The 22,725-nt window shown below is 33.1% G+C and overlaps 1 protein-coding gene across 3 annotated transcripts; it reads left to right on the top strand.

Annotated features, from left to right (window-relative positions):
* The first annotated feature begins 1,885 nt into the window (after positions 1-1,885).
* Positions 1,886-15,037, top strand: LOC126890478 (serine protease inhibitor swm-1-like). 3 transcript variants are annotated; one of them, XM_050659460.1, is made up of 3 exons: positions 1,886-1,962; positions 2,490-2,684; positions 14,749-15,037. In XM_050659460.1, the coding sequence occupies exons 1-3, from the start codon at positions 1,899-1,901 to the stop codon at positions 14,946-14,948; spliced, it is 459 nt and encodes a 152-aa protein (XP_050515417.1). In that variant the 5' UTR covers positions 1,886-1,898; the 3' UTR covers positions 14,949-15,037. The 3 variants fall into 3 exon arrangements, with proteins under 3 accessions (XP_050515417.1, XP_050515418.1, XP_050515416.1); XM_050659461.1 differs by lacking the exon at positions 14,749-15,037 and adding an exon at positions 10,719-11,004; XM_050659459.1 differs by lacking the exon at positions 14,749-15,037 and adding an exon at positions 6,983-7,268.
* Positions 15,038-22,725: the final 7,688 nt, after the last annotated feature.

Raw genomic sequence — 22,725 nt, 5'->3', positions numbered from 1 at the left:
ATCTATTGCTTGCCTCTCTGATTGTGAATGTTTGCAGTTGTCCTTAAATAATTTTTCACGTTGGTGTGAAGTAAATGTTTTAAACTTGAATTTAAAAAAATGTTTTAAAATCACGTTTAATAAAACGCAGGCTTCTTTTAATAATAATTACACACTTAATGGTACTGTCCTGCAAGAGATACATCAGGTACGGGATTTGGGTATAACACTGGATAGAAAACTGAACTTTAATGATCATATTAATGACATAACTTCACGTGCCTTAAAATGTTAGGATTTATCCAGAGAAATTCAAAGGACTTTTCAGTTTTCACGTTTAAAATATTATACTGTTCGCTAGTGCGATCAATTATAGAATACTGCTGTATTATATGGTGTCCTTTTTATAATACCCAGAAAACTCAATTAGAAAAAGTTCAAAACAGATTTTTAAGGATATGTGGTTATAAAATGGGTTTAAGACGGAGAGATTATAATTAGAGTTATATTCTTAATCAACTTAAAATGAACAAATTAGAGACAAGAAGAGCTGAATTCGAATTATATTTTTTACATAAGCTTTTAAATGGATTTATTAATTGCCTTGAAATTTTAGGTTTAATCTCATTTAATATACCTATGCGAAGAACCCGTAATTCTGACCTGTTTTTTTGTAGATTTTCATTCTACTAATTATGGACTTAATGAAGTTGTTTCTAGCATGTTACGTACTGCGAACAGTTACCAAACAGATTTAGAATTGTTTAATACTTCAACTGCATCATTTAAAACACATGTTAAAAGACTGTTGTAGGCTTAGGTATCTTACTGTATTTTATACATATTGTACAAAAACTGAAAAAGGGTTTAGCCCGTCAATAAATAAATAAATAAATAAATACTATATTTAATTGGCCTAGATAGTGGTAGGGGAGCCCAAGTGGGGATTTTTGCAGTTACTCGAGCGCGTCAGATTATTACATGGGGAGAAACCTTGTACCCTGAAAATGTACCTCTACCATATATTGGCTCTTAATGCAGGGGAGTTCGTTAAGGGGGGGCCGAAAAAAAATCTATCCTTAGAAAAACTCGAAATCGTCAGACTAAGATAAGTTAAGTACATACAAAACAGTGTACCTATATTTAAAAAATCTGCCGATTTGAGCGGGGCCTAAGGAAATGGGTGAGTCCCAAAGTTTCACAAGAAAAAAGCGAATATTTCGCGAAATGAATGACAGATCGAAAAACTAAAAAATACTTACTCAATATTTTTAAAAAATGAATGATACCAAACACGACTTCCCACGGAGAGGGGGGGGGGTAAATTTAATATTTTAAATACCCATCCCGCGATATTTCGCGAAATGAACATCAGATTGAAAAACTTAATACACAATATTTTTGAAAAATCTATCGAATGGCTATAAACACGACCCCACGGAAGTGGGGTGGAGGGTTACTTTAAAATCTTAAATGGGAGCCCGCATTTTTTTATTGCGGATTTGGATTCCTTACGTAAAAATAAGTAACTTTTATCGAGACATTTTTTGGAATTATGGATAGATGGCACTATAATCTAAAAAAACAGTTGTTGGAAATGGAAAATTAAATTAAAAAAGGAAAGTCCCCACTAAAATGTAAAACGTTACTTAACTTTTTTTGGTATTAGGACCTACTCTTCACAACCCAATAGGTCGAGTGATTGCACATTTAGCATACTTTGCTCCCCTACCATAGCTATATCAGCAATAAAACTTATTACATTTTTATTTAATTACGAGTTCAACGTTTTCTTTTAAAATAATATAAGTTGTAAAACATATTTCTTTTATTTATGTATATCAACAGATAAATATTTAATTTGCAATATAATATAAATACAGAAACGTTACCAGCAAGATAAACATCAAGAACTCAGAATGCAACAACTATTGATAGTACTTATTGCCCTGCTGTGTCAAGGCACGTTAGGTCAGCGATGCGGTAAGTAAAAAAATTAAAAACTTTTTAATATAAAAATGGTTAAATATTATTTGCAGCGAATAACTTTATCAGTTTCATACAAACATACGCTTTCTTCGGGTTTGTATATTTATAATTTATAGAAGTTCTCTTCTAACCTAATAATTTCTCTCAGGTTTTGAAAGCTCTTTACCAAAATATCCAAAGACTCGTTTCTGTCTCCTTGAATCTGACGTAATACTCCTCCAATCCCCACATTACTTGCATCTATATCTAAGATAAACTATTCAAGAATTCATTTAGAATTCTTTCAATGCCATCTTGGTGGTTTTCGTTACATCGTCTTCATAGCTTTCTGTTTTAAGCTTGAATTTGCAATTCACCGGGCTACCAAGAGAATAATTCTTTTCTCGCTTTGCATATAGAGGTCGTGCTCAGCATACGCCGCCGGTCGGTTTTATTTATGAAACCACCAAGACGGCATTGCAAGACCATGACGGCAATACTTTATTTTAGACTTTACTTATTTTACTACTTTGGTTTAACAGGCAGGTGTGGACCATTGGAAGTGTTTAAAGAGTGCGCATCGCCTTGTCTTCCGGAGCGAACTTGCCAATACCAATTTCCAGTTGCACCAAAAGTCTGTATACTTTCATGCGAACAAAGATGTGAATGTGATCAAAATAAGGGATTGATAAGAGATAAACGATCTGGTGAATGTATAGACATTGGAAAATGCGAAGGTAAGTTTTCTAAACATTTTATTATTTGACTTCCGCATGTATTGCTCAGATGAAATTATCTACAATTATTATATTGAAGAAATACTGGGATAATAAATATTACTTGCAGAGGTTAAGGTAAAACATGTCACTTATTCCGTAGCAACATTCGAATGAAGTAGATCTGTTGTATTAGTTTTAACAATAAACCTACTAATCACAGCTAAAACCTAAAATTATGCCAAATAATGATCAAATGCTCTATTTGGTCAATGTTGTTACATGGCATCGAAAAACTGGACTCTAAAGGCTCACACGATCAATCGTCTAGAGGCGTTTGAGATGTGGTTGCATAGAAGAATCCATCGAATACACTGGACAGCGATGCAAACCAACGAAGCTTTGTTAAATAGAGAAAATGCCGTTCGTGAGTTACTGAAAGCTATTAAAATAAGAACAATTTCATTCATTAGCATGTTCATGTTCTTAGAGGAGATCTGTACAGAATCTTTCAGCTTATCATGAAGGATAAAATCGAAGGTCGAAGAGGAATTGGAAGGAAGCAAATGTTATGGTTCAATAACATTCGAGAGTGGACAGGAATATGCAGTGCCTAATAACTATTCCAATTAGCTGAAGACCGTGAACAACTCGCCAATGTAATTGCCAAAGTTAGGGGGGCCGAATATGGTACCGAAAGGAGAAGAATACAACTTTTGCATTTATTTATATTGCAATGCATTCTTTAATCTGTTTTGTGTACGAACAAACGAACAATATATAAGAATTATTACATTAATTCACAATAGTAGGGGAGCAAGGGGCTAGTTGTAACAATTTTCATAAAATCAAATATATCTTGACAGCTATTTTCCCAATTATCACTAATTAAAAACTAAACGCTAGTTTAACTCTTTCTGAATAAAATTGAACTGAAGAAAAGTTAAGAAGACTGTTATTTTTTAATCAACTAGCATTTTACCAAAAAAAGTGCATTGTTACAACTTACCCCGCGCTTGGGGCCAGTTGTAACATCTATTGGGGCAGGTTGTAACATTACAAAAATTCGAATTTTTTGGAATATTTCGAAGAAAATACCAACGTTGGTCCTGTTGAAAGATGTTGCTCGACTTAATAAGGTGGCTTCTGGTGTTCTTAAATATAAATGTAGATTTCTACGCATAAAATTTTGGACCCAATCTGGACCAACTGTATAATTTTGATACCAAGAAGAAGGAAGTTGCTTAGCACTGAGTTTCACAGCATATTGGTAAGGCAGTTTTCGCATCTTCATGGGAATTAGTCCAAATATACTTTGGTGCACTTCAGAATATACGAAGCCATTTTACTTTCTTCTTCGGCTGTAAAAACTATCCCTGGTTTAGTACAGCCCACTTGTAGACTCTTATTGTTATTCTTTTTTTCTATATCGTTATAAAGATACATGACACAGTCCGTGCTGTTTTACTTGCTTGCTTTATGCTACATTGATTATCTAAAATTTCCGCTGAACCTAACTCGTAGACTTCACTTCCTGGCTTTGAGTTGCCCTTTCTGATTTTTTATGTTGTCTCGTTCTGGACTATTACTAAACTAAATAATACGTTTTTATATTGTAGATCATAAATTTAGTAAGATTCAGCGCAATTTGTAACATGTTACAACAAGCTCCAACGTTTTGTTACAACATACCCCGTAGCACACTTTTGTATATTTATTAAAATAACTGTAAAAATATCTTGTTAATCGTAAAATCGTTAAGCAACATCAAAGTATAACTAAATTTAGAAAAGAAATTAACACCGAAAGATTCATTTCCGTTTAAAACAATAGCGATAACCAAAATTTTATGAGAGTCAAATTTTAAATTACCTCATCCAAATGAAGCACGTGCACAAAACTACTATTTGCAACTATCGGAGGATGGCTGGCTAGACGATGTCATTTGCAGGGCGATAAGAGAATAAGATTGACTCAGCTAAATTAGTTAAAAAACGGTCAAATAACCTATGAAAAAGCCGTGTTACTACTTACCCCTGTTACAACAAGCCCCTTGTTCCCCTAGGTACGTTCTTTAACGGTAAAATATTGCAAAACCTCTAAATTTTAAAGAACCGCTTGGATTGACATGAAATTTGGCATACACATAGCTAATAAGTCAAAGAAAAAAAGTGATATTGTGCCGATGTGTGTTTTTGCCCTGGGATGAGTTTCACCCCTTTTCGGGGGTGAAAAAGTATATGTCCAAAATAGGTTCGGAATTCGATAAACTGACTAATTCTAAGCAACTTTTGTACTACAGAGTTTTTTCACCAAGTCAATACTTTTCGAGTTATTTGCGAGTGAATTTGTTCATTTTTAAACAAATTAACCACGTTTTTAGACGGTTTTTCGCAAATAACTCAAAAATTAAGTACTTTGTCGAATTAAATATTCTTAATAAAAATATAGTTTATAAAAAAATGAAAAAAAATGGTGCATATATTGAGTCTGTAGACCCAGTACAAGCAAAGTTGTAGCTATTGAAAATTAGGTTCTTATTCGTCAAATTCCAAATCGAATATTTCATCGAGAAATAACCAAAAAACGGAACACTTTTCGGGGAACACTCATTTCAACTTTTTTAAAGTGTTTATGGCTTGAACGAGTCACTAATCCCGAGTGTATGCAAACTTTCAACAGCCAAAGCATAACCGATTTTTGTCTAACAGGAAAACAAAAAGTCCAAAATATTCAGAAAAGTAAAACATACAGTTTATTACTTCTTGAGATTTTTGGTATTACTAATAATTTTTAACATATTTTGAAAAAGAGCATTTTTTTCAAAATTAAAAATTTTATTTTAAAACCATTTTTTTTTTTCAAAAATAAGCACGTTGAATCGATGAAACTTACAGATCATATAGACACAACATAAATAAAGCAACATGTGAAGCGGTAACGATTAATTCTATTTAAGTTGTTAATTAGGGGGTGGTTTTCCCGATTTTTTTATGCCAAATCAAAACGGACCAACTGCATTTTGAGCGTAACTTGCTCACATTTGATGCCAGAATATTTTTTTATAAAAAAGGCTTTTTAAACTCTTTAAAAAAGTTGTAATGAGTTTTTTCCAAAAAGTGCTTCAGTTTTTGGTTATTTCACGTTAAAATATATTTATTTGAAGTTTGGCGAATATGAACCTATTTTTCTTTAGCTATAACTCTGCTTCTACTTATACACCATTTTTTTCACTTTTTTACAAGCTATACTTTTGCTAACAACGGGTTTTTCGATAAAATACTTATTGAATTATGTATTTGCGAAAAATTGTGTAAAAACGTGTTTGTTTTGTTGAAAAATGAACATATTCACTCCCAAATAACTCGAAAAGTATTAACTTGGTGAAAAAACTGTATAGAATAAAAGTTGCTTAGAATTAGGCATTTTATCGAATTTCGGACTTATTTTGAACAAGAAGGGGTGAAACACACCCCCAGGGCAAAAGCACACATCGGCACAATATCAATTTTTTTCTCTGACATGTTGGCTATGCGTATGTCAAATTTTATGTCAATCCAAACGGTTCTTTAAAATTTACAACAAAAACCGTCAAATAATGTACTATAAGTGTTCCTTCTTAGCACATATTATACGTATCAAGTAGTACTCATGGTATTAGATACCACAATAATAATTATTTCACCAATATTCTACAATTAAGAAAACTTATTACCAAAATTTAGTATTTGGTTAATAACGTTGCTATAGCTTCCTCTTTTAAACAATCTAAGTACCTATAGTATTTTTACTACAAAAGCGATATTACGTAGGTCAAAATTTTTGACGTAAGAGAACTGTCAAAACATTAGAATGTGACTTTTCATTATTGTCATGTTTATTATAAACTTTTCATTATTGCCATGTTTATAACATAGAGTTATATATTAGCATAGAGAGAGTGTCATTCAGAGCGAAGTGACGACACCATCTTTTTTATTTGGATTAGTGCTGTCTCACTCTTACGCATAGTAAAGCTGCTACAGTTGTCCTTCTCTTCCGTGCCTATCTTCACACTGAATGTCATCATAGATTTTCAATACAATGTGTTAGAAAGAGATGCAGCAAACCAGTCCATGAGATCTTAGCGTCAGGAAGCGCGGAAGATAGGCTCCCTCTATGTTAATATATACCTCTATGGTTTATAATAAACATGACAATAATGAAAAGTCACATTCTAATGTTTTGACAGTTCTCTTACGTCAAAAATTTTGACCTACGTAATATCGCTTTTGTAGTAAAAATACTATATACAATTTTTTTTAAATTTTCATTTGTAGACAGATGCAGTAGAAATCAATTTTGGGGATGTAGACCATGTTGCCCAGAAGCAACTTGTGACAATCCCAAACCTCTTCCGTGTACAAGACCATGTCCTAAAATATGTATAAACGAATGCTTGTGTAACCAAGGTTACGTACGAAATACCAGAACGGGAGAATGTGTCTTGCCAAGACAGTGTCCAAGACCTGTGGGATAATCTCGACTTGATACAAGATAAAAACTAAAATTTGTATTTGTTCCGCAATTAAAAATGGATGTTAATAAATAGAAATTATGTAACTACTTGCTTATTATATCTTTCCAGTTTAAATTAAATTCAACATTCGTAATGACATACATTTTTCGGTAAGAACTGCATCTATTCTTAGAGGAGATGAGTACAGAATCCTTCAGCTATCATGAAAGATAAAATTTACGGCCGCAGAGGAATTGGAAGGAAGCAGACGTTATGTCTCAAGAACATTCGCGAGTGGACATGAATACGCAGTGCCAAATAACTATTTCAATTATTCCAACCATTGGCAAAGGAGAAGAACACACTTTTTGCATTTATTTCGATTGCAATGTATTCTTTAATCTGTTGTGTGTACGAATAATAATATTAGAATTATAACATTAATCCATAAGTGTTCTTAGCAAATATCCGATCAAGTAATAGTCATGAGTCATGATATTAGTTAACACAATAATAATTATTACATTAATATTCTAGTATTCTTCTTCTTCTTCTACGGCACTACAGCCCAAAGTGAGCCTTGGCCTCCTTTATATTTTGCCTCCACCCTTGTTTGTCTGTAGCTGCTCTTTTCCATACACGGACCTCCTAAAAGGGCTTGTGCGTCGCTGTTTACTGTGTCTTCCCAGCGCTTTCTTGGCTTTCCAACCGGTCTCTTTCTGTGCATTCTAGCGTTCAGTGCTGTTTTTGGTAGCCTATCCTCTCACATTCTTATCACATCTCCGGCCCATTGCAATCTTTGTATTCTAAAGAAGTTTGACAGGGATGTTTCCTTATAACGTTGATAGAGCTCGCTGTTGTATCGACTTCTGAAGATTCCGTTTTTCCTCACAGGTCCTAGTATTATTCTCCTAAGTACTTTCCTTTCGAATGTGTCGAGTTTGTTTTTGGATGCTTCTTTCAGGACTCATGCTTCACTGACATAACATGCTATTGGTCGAATTAAGGTTTTATAGATTCTCATCTTTGTATTTCGGCGGACACTTTTAGACCGAAATATATGAGATAGGGCAAAATAGGCTCTGTTTGCCTGCGTTGTTTTCTTCCATATATTTATCCATCTTCTGATCCGTCAGCATATACAGGGTGTAACAAAAATACAGGTCATAAATTTAATCACATATTCTGAGACCAAAAATAGTTCGATTGAACCTAACTTACCTTAGTACAAATGTGCACGAAAAAAAAGTTACAGCCCTTTGAATTTACAAAATGAACATCGATTTTTTCCAATATATCGAAAACTATTAGATATTTTTTATTGAAAATGGACATGTGGTATTCTTATAGCAGTAGTATTTTAAGAAAAAATTATAATGAAATTTGGACACCCCATAAAAATTTTATGGGGGCTTGGTTCCTTTAAACCCCCACAAACTTTTGTGTACGTTCCAATTTAATTATTATTGTAAAGCCATTAGTTAAACACAAGTTTTTAAAAACTTTTTTGTCTCTTACTACTTTTTTCAAAAGTCAGTTTTTATCGAGATATTTGAATATTTATCAAATCCACCACATATTTGTATATGGTAAAGTACGGTTATGGAGACTTGGTAATAACATGAAAATTTATTTATGATTTACATTTTTAAGTATATTTTGAACCATATTAAAAAAGAAGCCACATCTCGATAAAAGATGCTTTATCAAAAAAAATACAAAGAGGCAAAAAAGATTTAAAAACACTGTGTTTAACTAATGGTACCGCAGTAATAGTTTAATTGGAACGTACCCAAACATTTGGGGGGTTTAAAGGAACAAAACCCTCATAAAATTTTTATGTAAACATATTAAAAAAGAAGCCGCAACTCGATAAAAACTACCTTATCGAAAAAATACTAAGAGGCAAAAAAGTTTTAAAAATATTGAATACAACTAATGGCACCACAATAATAATTTATTTGGAACGAACACAAAAGTTTGGGGGGTTTAAGGGAACGAATCCCCCATAAAATTTTTATGGGGTTCACAAATTTCACTATAATTTTTCTTTAAGATTTTCTTTCCATAAGAATGCTACATGTCCATTTTCAACAAAAAACCTCTAATAGTTTTCGATATATTCAAAAAAAATCGATTTTCATTTTGTAACTTCAAAGGGCTGTAACTTCTTTTGTGTGCATATTTGTACTAAGGTAAGTTAGGTTCATTCGAACTATTTTTGGTCCCAGAATATGTGGTTTAATTTATGACCTGTATTTTTGTTACACCCTGTATTTCTACACCCACGTATGGAAATTTTCCAACCGTTTTAATGTCATCTTCATCTATAATGTTGTGTGGGACTATATTTCTTTTCGTCTTATCAATATTTTTGTTCTTTCTGTGTTAATTTCCAGACCTAGCTTTTTTGTTTGCGTTTTTAACTCTGCGTATGTGTCTTATGCTCCCGTTGATGTTCTACTCATAATATTAATATCATCGGCATAAGCAGCCAGTTGAACCATTCGGTTGTTCAGTAGGATTCCTCGTGCAGTTTGAATTTGCCTAACCGCATACTCCAGTACCAGGATAAATAATGTTGGAGCCAGCCCATCTCCCTGCTTCAGTCCCTGCGAAATTTTGAAAAAGTCGGTCTGATGGTTTTGTATTCGTATACACGCCCGAGTTTCATGCATTGTGGCTTTAATGAGTCTAATTAGCTTGTGTGGTAATGCCAATTCAGCCAATATATAGTATAGTTTGTTCCTTTTCACTGAGTCGTATGCATGTTTAAAGTCTTAAAACACGTTGTGAACATCACTGTCGTGTTCCCATGATGCTCAAGATCTGCTTGACTGTGAATATGTATTCCAGTGTCGATCTTCCCCGTCGGAAGCCCGTCTGATACTCTCCAATAATATTTTCTGTAAGTGGTTGGAGCCGCTGGTTTATAATATACGTGAGGACTTTATATGCTGTATCTACATAGTAGAGAAATTCCACGGTAGTTCTTGCACTGGAGTTTGTTTTTATCGGGCATACTATACTTTTCTTCCAGTCGTAGAGGTATTTTCTCTTCTTGCCATATATCTTTGACGAGCGCGTGGATGTGACTTGCTAGGTGGTCGCCACCTACCTTATACAGTTCTGCTGATATTTGGTCAACTCCCGGGGCTTTATTGTTTTTCTTGGCCTTAATAGCTTCAAAAACTTCAACTATGGTTGGAGCTTCTACTTCATTCTCTTCTACGTGGTTCGTACCCATTCCATCTTCCATATTGACTTGTGTTCCAAGTAGGGTTTGAAAATAATGCTTTCAGGTTTCTGTGACTTTCTGTTGATCACTGATTATATTTGTCCACTTTCATCTTTGCATAGACTTGTCTGAGATTAATTCTAAAATTAATAAATCTTAATATGAAACTGTCTGTATTTGGTTGATTAATTTGCTATAGATTCTTCTTTTAGTAGAAAAAAGTTTTATATGTAGTATTTATTGGTTATGGCATGGCATTTATTAACCTACTATAATCCAAACAAGCTAAGAATACATAGTTTTTAATTTTCATTTGTAGACAGATGCAGTAGAAATCAATTTTGGGGATGTAGACCATGTTGCCCAGAAGCAACTTGTGACAATCCCAAACCTCTTCCGTGTAGAAGACTATGTCCTCTCATATGTATAAACGAATGCTTGTGTAACGAAGGTTACGTACGAAATACCAGAACCGGAGAATGTGTTTTGCCAAGGCAGTGTCCAAGACCTGTAGGATAATCTCGACTTGATACAAGATAAAAACTAAAGTTTGTATTTGTTCCGCAATTAAAAATGGATGTTAATAAATAGAAATTATGTAACTACTTGCTTATTATATCTTTACAGTTTAAATTAAATTCAACATTCGTAATGACATACATTTTTCGGTAAGAACAGCATCTATTCTTAGAGAAGATGAGTACAGAATCCTTCAGGTAGCATGAAAGATAAAATCGACGGCCGCAGAGGAATTGGAAGGAAGCAGACGTTATGTCTCAAGAACATTCGCGAGTGGACATGAATACGCAGTGCCAAATAACTATTTCAATTATTCCAACCATTGGCAAAGGAAAAGAATACACTTTTTGCATTTATTTCGATTGCAATGTATTCTTTAATCTGTTGTGTGTATAGATAATAAAAGCAGCATAAGTGTACTTAGCACATATCCGATCAAGTAATAGTCATGATATTAGTTAACACAATAATAATTATTACATTAATATTCTAGTATTCTTCTTCTACGGCACTACAGCCCAAAGTGAGCCTTGGCCTCCTTTATATTTTGCCTCCACCCTAGTTTGTCCGTGGCTACTCTTCTCCATACACGGACCTCCTAAAAGGGCTTGTGCGTCGCTGTTTACTGTGTCTTCCTAGCGCTTTCTTGGCTTTCCAACCGGTCTCTTTCTGTGCATTCTAGCGTTCAGTGCTGTTTTTGGTAGCATATCCTCTCACATTCTTATCACATGTCCGGCCCATTGCAATCTTTGACAGGGGTGACAGGGGGGCAAAGTCTGACAGGGGTGTTTCCTTATAAAAATGATAGAGCTCGCTGTTGTATCGACTTCTAAAGATTCCGTTTTTTCTCATAGGTCCTAGTATTCTCCTCAGTATTTTCCTTTCGAATGTGTCGAGTTTGTTTTTGGATGCTTCTTTCAGGACTCATGCTTCACTGCCATAGCATGCTATTGGTTGAATTAAGGTTTTGTAGATTCGCATCTTTGTATTTCGGTGGACACTTTTAGACCGAAATATATTAGATAGGGCAAAATAAGCTCTGTTTGCCTGCGTTGTTCTCTTCCATATATTTATCCATCTTCTGATCCGTCAGCATATATTTCTATTCCCAGGTATGGAAATTTTCCAACCGTTTTAATGTCATCTTCATCTATAATGTTGTGTGGGACTATATTTCTTTTCGTCTGTATCACTATTTTTGTTCTTTCTGTGTTAATTTCCAGACCTAGCTTTTTTGTTTGCGTTTTTAACTCTGCGTATGTGTCTTGTGCTCCCGTTGATGTTCTACTCATAATATTAATATCATCGGCATAAGCAGCCAGTTGAACCGTTCGGTTGTTCAGTAGGTTTCCTCGTCCAGTTTGAATTTGCCTAACCGCATACTCCAGTATCATGATAAATAATGTTGGAGCCAGCCCATCTCCCTGCTTCAGTCTCTGCAAAATTTTGAAAAAATCGGTCCGATGGTTTTGTATTCGTATACACGCCTGAGTTTCATGCATTGTGACTTTCATGAGTCTAATTAGCTTGTGTGGTATTGCCAATTCAGCAAATATATAGTATAGTTTGTTCCTTTTGACTGAGTCGTATGCCTGTTTGAAGTCTTAAAACACGTTGTGAACATCACTGTCGTGTTCCCATGATGCTCAAGATCTGCTTGACTTTTTTTTTATTTATTGTTCATACATATGACCTGGCCTCTAGTGACTAATCCAGGTCGTTTTTTTCCTGATGGGATTACAGATATTTTTTTTTTATATTTTTACATTTTTTACTAAACTACTAAAGCTATTTTTACAGTGGATACAATGGACGTTAACCACACGCCTAAGTGATCTGGAATACGCCGACGATATCTGCCTGTTAGGACAAAGGTTCCAGGATGTGGCCGACCAATTGGAAACACTATCCACTGAGGCCAATAAAATAGGTTTAAAAATCAATATTGGTAAAACCAAGTCGATGAGAATAAATGCAAGGAACAACACGCTATTTAATATCGACAACAAGCAGATTGAAAATGTGGAGAACTTCACGTACCTTGGAAGTGTCATAACAGAAAGCGGAGGTACAGAAGACGATATTCGTATGAGGATACGAAAAGCTCAACAAGCTTTCAGCATGCTTAACCCTGTTTGGAGGTCTGGAGAATATACTACAAGGACAAAGATCCGAATATTCCAGTCAAATGTTATGTCTGTTCTACTCTATGGATGTGAAACCTGGAAAGTGACAAAATACCTTACAGACAAATTGCAGGTCTTTGTTAACAAATGTCTACGAAGAATTGTTCGTATTTTCTGGCCAAACACCATCAGAAACGAAGATCTGCTACACCTGACCCAACAAAAGAGGGTAGAAAATGAAATAAAATACAGAAAGTGGGGGTGGATAGGTCACACACTCCGAAAAGATAGTTCCAGTATTGCAAAAAATGCCCTAGAGTGGAATCCCCAAGGAAATAGAAAAAGAGGTCGCCCAGCACAAACTTGGAGAAGATCCATCATGGACGAGATAAGAAGTCAAGGAAAGTCTTGGAATGAGGTGAAGGCCCTAGCGCAAAATAGAACCCGATGGCGCGTTTTCACTGAAGCTCTATGCTCCACTTAGGAGTTCAAGAACATTATATATTATATAAAACTATTTTTACAATTAATAATTTGCCATAATCTATTAATTACATTTAACAAATTTAAAGAAACAATATATATTTATTAAAATATTTTTGGTACTATCAACTCCCTTCAAGTTATAAAGACAGTCCCTATATTTTCAGAAGAGAGTTGGTAGTTTTTTTTTAATTATTTATTGAATTATTATTTTTATTTATTTATTTTATATTGAATTATTATTATTATAATTGTGAATATCTATTTTTGAATTTATATTTTATTTTATTTATTTTAACTTTATCTTACTCAACTTCATCAAGGTTGGATTATTTGTTGTCTTCTTCTATTATTATAAATTTCTTGTTGTTTTTTAGATATTATTTCTGTTAGATTGTTTAATATTCCAAAATATTCTTCATTTTGTAATATATCTCTTATTTCAATTCTTTCTAATCTTCTTCTCATTTCTCTATGTTCTTCATTTTCTATAGTATTTTCACAATGTAACACTATATGTTCTGGTGTAACTAGTTGAATCTGCTTGACTGTGAATATGTGTTCCAGTGTCGATCTTCTCCGTCGGAAGCCCGTCTGATACTCTCCAATAATATTTTCTGTAAGTGGTTGGAGCCGCTGGTTTATAATATACGTTACTGTTGTGTTAATCTGTGTACGTGAGGACTTTATATGCTGTATCTACATAGTAGAGAAATTCCACGGTAGTTCTTACACTGGAGTTTGTCTCCTTTTTATCGGGCATACTAGACTTTTCTTCTAGTCGTAGAGGTATTTTCTCTTCTTGCCATATATCTTTGATAAGCTCGTGGATGTGACTTACTAGGTGGTCATCTACAACTTCATCTATGGTTGGAGCTTCTACTTCATTATTTTCTACGTGGTTCGTACCCATTCCATCTTCCATATTGACTTGTGTTCCAAGTAGGGTCTGAAAATAATGCTTTCAGGTTTCTGTGACTTTCTGTTGATCACTGATTATTTGTCCACTTTCATCTTTGCATAGACTTGTCTGAGATTAATTCTAGAATTAATAAATCTTAATATGAAACTGTCTGCATTTGGTTGATTAATTTGCTATAGATTTTTCTTTTAGTAGAAAAAACTTTTATTTGTAGTATTTATTGGTTATGGCATGGCATTTATTAACCTACTATAATCCAAACAAGCTAAGTATACATAATTTTTAATTTTCATTTGTAGACAGATGCAGTAGAAATCAATTTTGGGGATGCAGGCCATGTTGCCCAGAAGCAACTTGTGATATTCCCAACCCTCCTCCGTGTACAAGAATATGTCCTCGTATATGTATAAACGAATGTTTGTGTAACAAAGGTTACGTTCGAAACACCAGAACCGGAGAATGTGTCTTACCAAAACAGTGCCCAAAACCAGTGGGGTAATCTCAACTTGCTACAAGATAAAAACTAAAAATTTGTATTCGTTCCGTACTTAATTTAAAAATGAATGTCAATAAAGAAAAATTATGTAACTGCTTGCGTATTATATCTATCTTTCCAGTTCCAAATAAAATCAATAATTCGTAATTGCATACATTTTTTGGTAAGAACTGCATCTATTCTTAATCGACCTCAGAAAATGTAGAACTGTAGAAGTCCAGACAAACAAATGTACGTCAAAACTGAGAACAGTCTGGATCAACTTATATAAACTTAAAAATCATGGAAGTACAGAAACATGGATATTTAATAGTGATGTTGATTATAGTTACTTTTGAGTATTCGTTACAAATCGTTACTTTTGTATAAAGTAATCGTTTAAAGTATTCGTTACTTTGATTACTTTTGTATTTGATTACCGGTAATCATACCGAGAATCACATTTCTCAGTACATATATTTTGTATTAGTATTAGTAGGATACTTTGATTACTATGATTATTCTTGTATTTGAGTACCGGTATTCATATCGAGAATCACATTTCTCCGTATTTCGTGTAAGTGTAAGATCCGATATAACGACCTTCACCGATCTATTTAATGGATATGAATTAAATGATATGTAATTGTTCTGTCATTGCTGCTCCACATTATCAGTAATCTCGAGTAGTCTGTTTGCATCAATTAAGTGCCAAAAACAAACCCTCGAAACTCTAGATGACGTACCTTAGCAGTAATCCTGGGCAGCCAGGTGCTTCCGAGGTCGGTTCTGATTGCAAAATCGTGTTCAGTGACCCCAAATACCCCGAAATAAGAAAATCTAGCCCTTAATATACTGATTTTAACATGTTTATGCATTTTTCGATGCGTTTTATACACTTTAAAATGTAATAATGCATTTCCACCTATTTTTTTATTGTAGATTTTTTACCAGACGTCATCCTAATCCTAAAGACAATGCAAAAAGTTGCAAGTCTCTATGTACCTACTATATTTAAAAATAGATTTATTCCTCTGTTTTTAAGTTAGATAATAATTGGTATACCAGTGTTCTATTAGCTGAATACTTGCTTCAACGCAAAACTCATCTTTGTGGGACATTGAGAAAAAATCGTAAAAACTTAACTTTATTGGTCAAAAACAAGAAGTTAAAGCGAGGAGAGCAAATTGCTGCACAAAAAAATAATGTGACGATCCTAAAATGGAAGGACGTCCTTATGATATCTACTTGTCACGCAGATGAACAAACGATGAGTACAGGTCAAAATCCGCGTCCAAAGCCTAATATGATATTGGAATACAATAATCGAAAAAGGGTATCGATCTTTTTGACGAATTGGCTAGCTACTATTCACCAATTCGTAAGACCTTGACCTGGTACAAAAAAGTTGCTGTCGATTTTCTATTTGGAGTGGGTATCATAAATACAGTTTATCTGTTCAATAAATTGAACCAGCAAAATAAATGTACAATATTGCAGGCCCAAATGAGTATTGTGAAATCTTTTGAGTATAAACGTTGTCCAGACACCTGCCATACCTACGCCGTCCACGTCACAAGTACAGCATTTTCTTAAACTGCTGGATAGAAAAGATGGAAAAATTACTAGACGTAGGTGTGCCGGATGCTATAATGAATTTCGTCAATTAGGAGAAACATCAGCAGCTGCCACTAATAAAGCCAAAAGAGTTTGACAAATATGCAACATCTGTACCAAACCGTATTGTCAACAATGTTTCCAAAAAGTACATTGAACATGTAACTTTTTTTCAATACTAATACTTTTTCTTTTTCAATAAATATTTACTTTTTATTATATTGTATATTATTTTATCTTACATATCCATTTTTTAGTTGGCTAAAAGTGAAAACGCAATAAAATATAGGTGTTTAGTTTCGATATTACATTTATCGCAATTACGATAAAATTACACATTTTTTCTCTTTGTCCCAACACTATTTATAATATGTATATGGGATATGTTCTGTCAAGTTCACGTCTAATAAAGGTCATTCTCCTCACGTCCACTTTTACAAACAACCTGAAAATTGTATATACGAACAGGCGACATAATATGGTCTGTGAACTGGTAGTGCTTTTAGTCCACAGACTATATGTGGTCTGTGGACAGTGAACCTGTTAAGAAACCAAAAATTCGGAAAATAATATTAATTACAACTACAAATTAAAACATAAGTTTCCTCCCAGACATTATGTTTATCATCCAAACTTATAAAGTATATCTACCTATGTATCTTACATGAATAAAATTATATGCAAATATAGTAATGAAACACAGACTTACTCACAATCATTTAATTATACTTTGACGACCGGTTTCGATCTCTACAATATACAGATCATCTTCAGGTCGGCGTTACAAGTAGTTAAATGCTACAATAAGAGAAAACTTGTGTTAGACCAGTGTCTGATTGAAGAGATGTTAATAGAAAGCCAAATTTAAAAAATTTTTTTTATAAAATTTTTTGAAATAAAGGTTTGCAACTGTTGACATTTCAGAATATTGGTATATACAAAGTCAAACCTATGAGTAAAAATGCTCATAGGCATGTATGTGCAAATGGGTGCATACAGTTTGAATTTGTTGAAATTAAAATTTTTAACCATTAAAAAACAAAATAAACATAAACTGACTTAAATATGCTTCCAAATTCAAAGTAGTAATAATAAAAGAGATAGTAATATTGTTCTAATCTACTTACATGCCGTTACAAGGATTGCGTTGCAACTTAGTTGTTGTCATATTAGTACGTCCAAATTATGCTAATTGGTTTGTTGGGATAGTGATAGGGTAAACAGACATGTTACGTAGGTTAAAACACAGTAAGATTTCGAATTTGGAATGGATCCTGATCTTTTACCAATAATTGTTATGTCTTTGTGCTTTTAAACCCTATGTGTTATGTGTTAATTTATTTATTTAGTTAAAAACTATTCTCAAGTAAGTGCCTACACCCTTCCATTAATATTTCGTTTCTTTCTTTTTCTTTGTACATATCCCATTATACAATAGCTCAAACAAAATAATCTTTAATTTTATCAATTTCTTACCTTTTTCAATTTTTCAATTTAAAGTTTCTTAACCGATGTTTTGATAATAATATTTTTTCATTTAACTAACTAGCTTTCCTTTAATTTCTATACACTTCATAGTTTCACAGTGTATGGCACTTACTACTTCATAATATTATGATATTATTATACTTATGACATCCCTCAGTTAATTTACTGAGAACAACATATCTTAAATTAGATTAATTTATGACAACATTTTCCTATTTGTCATTTCCTATGCTTTGACCTCTGCCCGCATCGTATAACATCTACGAGCTAAGACCATCACATTTGTACAAGAGCCTAGAATAACATTTCATACTTTGCTACAATTAATACGCAACTCCTGGAGCATTGTCTTTCTCCATTCGAACAAAACATCACCCGTTTCACATACGCATTTTCCTTCAGGATCCATTCCAAATTCGAAATCTTACTGTGTTTTAACCTACGTAACATGTCTGTTTACCCTATCACTATCCCAACAAACCAATTAGCATAATTTGGACGTACTAATATGACAACAACTAAGTTGCAACGCAATCCTTGTAACGGCATGTAAGTAGATTAGAACAATATTACTATCTCTTTTATTATTACTACTTTGAATTTGGAAGCATATTTAAGTCAGTTTATGTTTATTTTGTTTTTTAATGGTTAAAAATTTTAATTTCAACAAATTCAAACTGTATGCACCCATTTGCACATACATGCCTATGAGCATTTTTACTCATAGGTTTGACTTTGTATATACCAATATTCTGAAATGTCAACAGTTGCAAACCTTTATTTCAAAAAATTTTATAAAAAAAATTTTTAAATTTGGCTTTCTATTAACATCTCTTCAATCAGACACTGGTCTAACACAAGTTTTCTCTTATTGTAGCATTTAACTACTTGTAACGCCGACCTGAAGATGATCTGTATATTGTAGAGATCGAAACCGGTCGTCAAAGTATAATTAAATGATTGTGAGTAAGTCTGTGTTTCATTACTATATTTAATATGGACTCACATATGCAACCCATTCAATATTTTAAAATTATATGCCTTTACACATAAATCGAAATTTGCCAAAGAGTAGATAGAGTACCTATAGGATATAGGATATGTATAGTGTATAGTACCTTTCAGGATATTTTAGGAAACGTTATCTTAATCCTGTTACCAAGTCATTTGTATTTGAGTAGTACCTATTGTTAAATTTCGAGTACTGAACATGATGAATAGCAGGTATAATTTAAAGTACAATAGATTAAAATTTATTAATTTCTACCTGGACCGAAAACTTAACCACACCATTCAAATACAAATGACATTGTAATCAGCTTAAGATTAAGGTTTTCTAAAATATTTTGAAAAGTACCTACACAATTTATATACACATTTACATAGTTTGATTGTTTTAGTTTAATTAAAATTATTGCGAATTGATTTTATATTTATTGTCTAAAAGACCTTATTTCTGGTAAAAGAATATTTTGCTGAGTTCACAATCAATGAAGAGTTGAATTTACTTCAAAACAAAGAGGCAATGATTTAAAAATATTATATATTACTTGCGCCATCTGTTATAGGCTGAGTGAACACCTACAAGTTACTGTGCAGTTTCACTACAGAGAGCTTGGATGCAGTTTAATTATCGGTATTTTCTAGTAGATGTCGCCACTACAGCACATTGTTAAAGCTTGAAAAAATGAAAATAATCATTTAAAAGTAACAAGAAGTACTTGGTAGGCAAACAAAATTAGTTAAAATTCATTGTACATAAAAACACAACTACCTTTTTTTACAACAATAAAAGTAAAACAACAAAGGCTAAAATAAATAAAATAAATGAGTCGGCTTATGTAGATACAAAAAATAAGAACCCATTATTCCTAGACTTTTATGTAGGTACCCAGAAGTTAAAAAATCGCAAACAACTTTCCAGGACAAAAAACAGCAATACAGGGTGTTTGCTAAAGAATGGGCCATAGCTTAACCTTAGATTCCTGAGCTTAAAATAGGTCGATTTAAGCCAACTTACCTTAGTACGAAAGTTGATAATAACCGAAATACAGGGTGTCAAACTTAAACTTTTATTTTATTTATACTTGAATATTTCCTGAGAGGCATGGGATTACAACATGAAATTTGGTAAGCAGGGGTTTTGTGGGATGAGAAATTCAAATTCGCCACCAAAAATGACGTATTATCCAGAGGGCGCCACATACGCCTTTCAGCGCTCATTTAATACGTTCAATTTCTTTTATCCCCCACTCTATATATTTTTCGAATCAAAATTTGTATTCTCTTAATATTTTTACTTAAAACAGGTATACTACATTCATCTCGCTAGACTCAACTGTTTTCGAGATCAACGCATTTTAAATCTACGATACAACATAATTGTTTGCATAATATCATTGTAGTTAGACCCGAAAAATAAAGTTGAAACCATAATAATAATTGTCCCAGTTCTCATATTTATGTCATTGCATGGCAAATTCCATTTGACGAAATTTGCGATACATTTTTGTAAATGTTTATGGTTTTAAATTATTTTTCGGGTATTATATACCTACAATATTATGCAAAAAATCATATTGCCTCGCAGATTTAAAATGCGTTTATCTAGAAATTGAGTCTAGCGAGATGAATGTAGTATACCTTTTTTAGGTAAAAATATTAACAGAATAAAAATTTTGATTCAAAAAATATGTAGAGTGGGTAACCACTTTTAACCTTTAACTACACGCGCTGGCGTACTTTGTACGCCATATTATAAGAATTCTACTGGAAATATATTTAAAAATTTAATTTTTGACCTTGCTTATTTTTCTAACCTATCACTGGAATGTGCTTTACAATTTGGTTTTAGTTTCGTTATAATCGGCGTTCTGGAAAGATCGTAATTTACATTTTATTATTTGTTGTTTCCGGTGGTGGACAATATACCCCAGGATTATATTACTATAAGTCGTAATATAAGTACACATTTAAATTGTTTTTTAGTCATTATGGCAAAAAATATATTTTTCTTTGTAAACAATACTTTTTCTCCTGTAAAAAATCACATTTAAAAAAATTTTTTATTAGTAATTTTATTTATCATGGAATCCAGTTATTCCATGATTCCAGTTATAAATCCCAATTGGCTTACTGAAAAGGAACTCCAAGTATTCACTGATGCCGAATAAGGTTTATAACAAACAACTAAGTGTATTTTTTCAAAAACAAAATTAAACAAATCCGCTTTTTTAAGTGTATTTTCTTGTGGCGTACAAAGTACGCCACGCGTGTAGTTATGTTATAACTTGATGCGCGGGTAGTTAAAGGTTAAAGTGGTAAAAAAAATTGAACCTATTAAATGAGCGCAAGGCGTATGTGGCGCCCTCTGGGTAATACCTCATTTTTGGTGGCGAATTTAGATTTCTCGTCCCACGTCTAGGAAATATACAGCTGGTTCCTAAAAAAACTGATACGACTCTTAGTAAGATTTGATCATTTTGAGCAGTGTATGGTTGGTCTGACATTATATTATATTCTTCTTCTTCTTCTTCAGTTTATTGGCCTCCACCTACTTGGTATTTGGCCATTATATTATATTTATTATGACAGACAAAAATAATAAAATAAACAAACAAACATCCATTTTTTGAGGTTGAAGTTATCTGACAAATTTTAAGATTTGGCAGTGACAGTGACAGTATGTAAATAATAAGTATTTATCCATCAAAATATAATAAATTAAATATAATTAAACTCATATTCATTATATCACACCTCATCAAAAGCTTTTTACAAGAACATAGTCAGTGATTTTGATATGGCCTAGAGCCAGACTACATCAAGATCGCCTATAAATCGTGCTGGCAATTGCCTTGCAGCGAGACCAAAAACAAAAAGAAGAAGAAGAAAGTACACTGCTCAATTTTCTACAAAATACGCTTTAAGAGTCGTATCAGTTTTTTTTTTGGAACCAGCTGTACAAGAAAAAATAAAATAAAATTTTAACTTTGGCACCCTGTATTTCGATTATTATCAACTTTCGTACTAAGGTAAGTTAGCTTAAATCGACCTATTTTAACCTCAAGAATCTACGGTTAAACGATGGCCCATTCTTTACCAAACACCCTGTATAAAGATAGGATGGATCGACCGGTTATTACAGTTGATGTCATCTATTTGTCAATCGCACATGTGAACAGGAAACCGCATGACAAAAAAGTTACTCCAAATATATACCTAATGTACTCATCCTCTTGACCTGTCCTAAGCTGGTACAGGTTCCCAGAATCCTGGAATGGGTATCAGGAAGGAATGGAAGATGTAGAATAAGCCAATAGACTGCAGAACGGTTGGTTTGTATCAGACGGCTTCCAAGAAAAAAAGGCTTTTGTATTACTGTTACAATTTTATTTCCTAGATTATCATGTAAGGAGAGTACAAGAAGAATACAGAAAATGGGAACTATAATTCTCTAGCGTTAGGGCCAATGACCAACTTTAGAAATAGGGAAATAGGGCCAACTTTAGAAATAATTTTTAAAAATTTGATGTAACACGATTAAGTTTATTTTCTTACTACGTGACATTTTTGCAGTACCTACATAACTGTTTAAAGCAGATTTATTTATAATACATACATTAATAAAGGAAGTATAAAATAACAAAATTCTTTAGACCTACGTTAAGTTAACATAATTTAGAAAAAACGAAAT

The sequence above is a fragment of the Diabrotica virgifera genome, chromosome 8, assembly GCF_917563875.1.
Source record: "Diabrotica virgifera virgifera chromosome 8, PGI_DIABVI_V3a".
Taxonomy (NCBI): Eukaryota; Metazoa; Arthropoda; class Insecta; order Coleoptera; family Chrysomelidae; genus Diabrotica; species Diabrotica virgifera.
This window is presented reverse-complemented; position numbering and strand designations above follow the sequence as displayed.

Bases quoted from the DNA above. Each gene is read 5' to 3' on its own strand.
- LOC126890478 (XM_050659460.1), top strand. From the start codon at position 1,899: ATGCAACAACTATTGATAGTACTTATTGCCCTGCTGTGTCAAGGCACG. The intron at 1,963-2,489 runs GTAAGTAAAAAA...TTGGTTTAACAG, and splicing joins CACGTTAGGTCAGCGATGCG to GCAGGTGTGGACCATTGGAA. The intron at 2,685-14,748 runs GTAAGTTTTCTA...TTTCATTTGTAG, and splicing joins AGACATTGGAAAATGCGAAG to ACAGATGCAGTAGAAATCAA.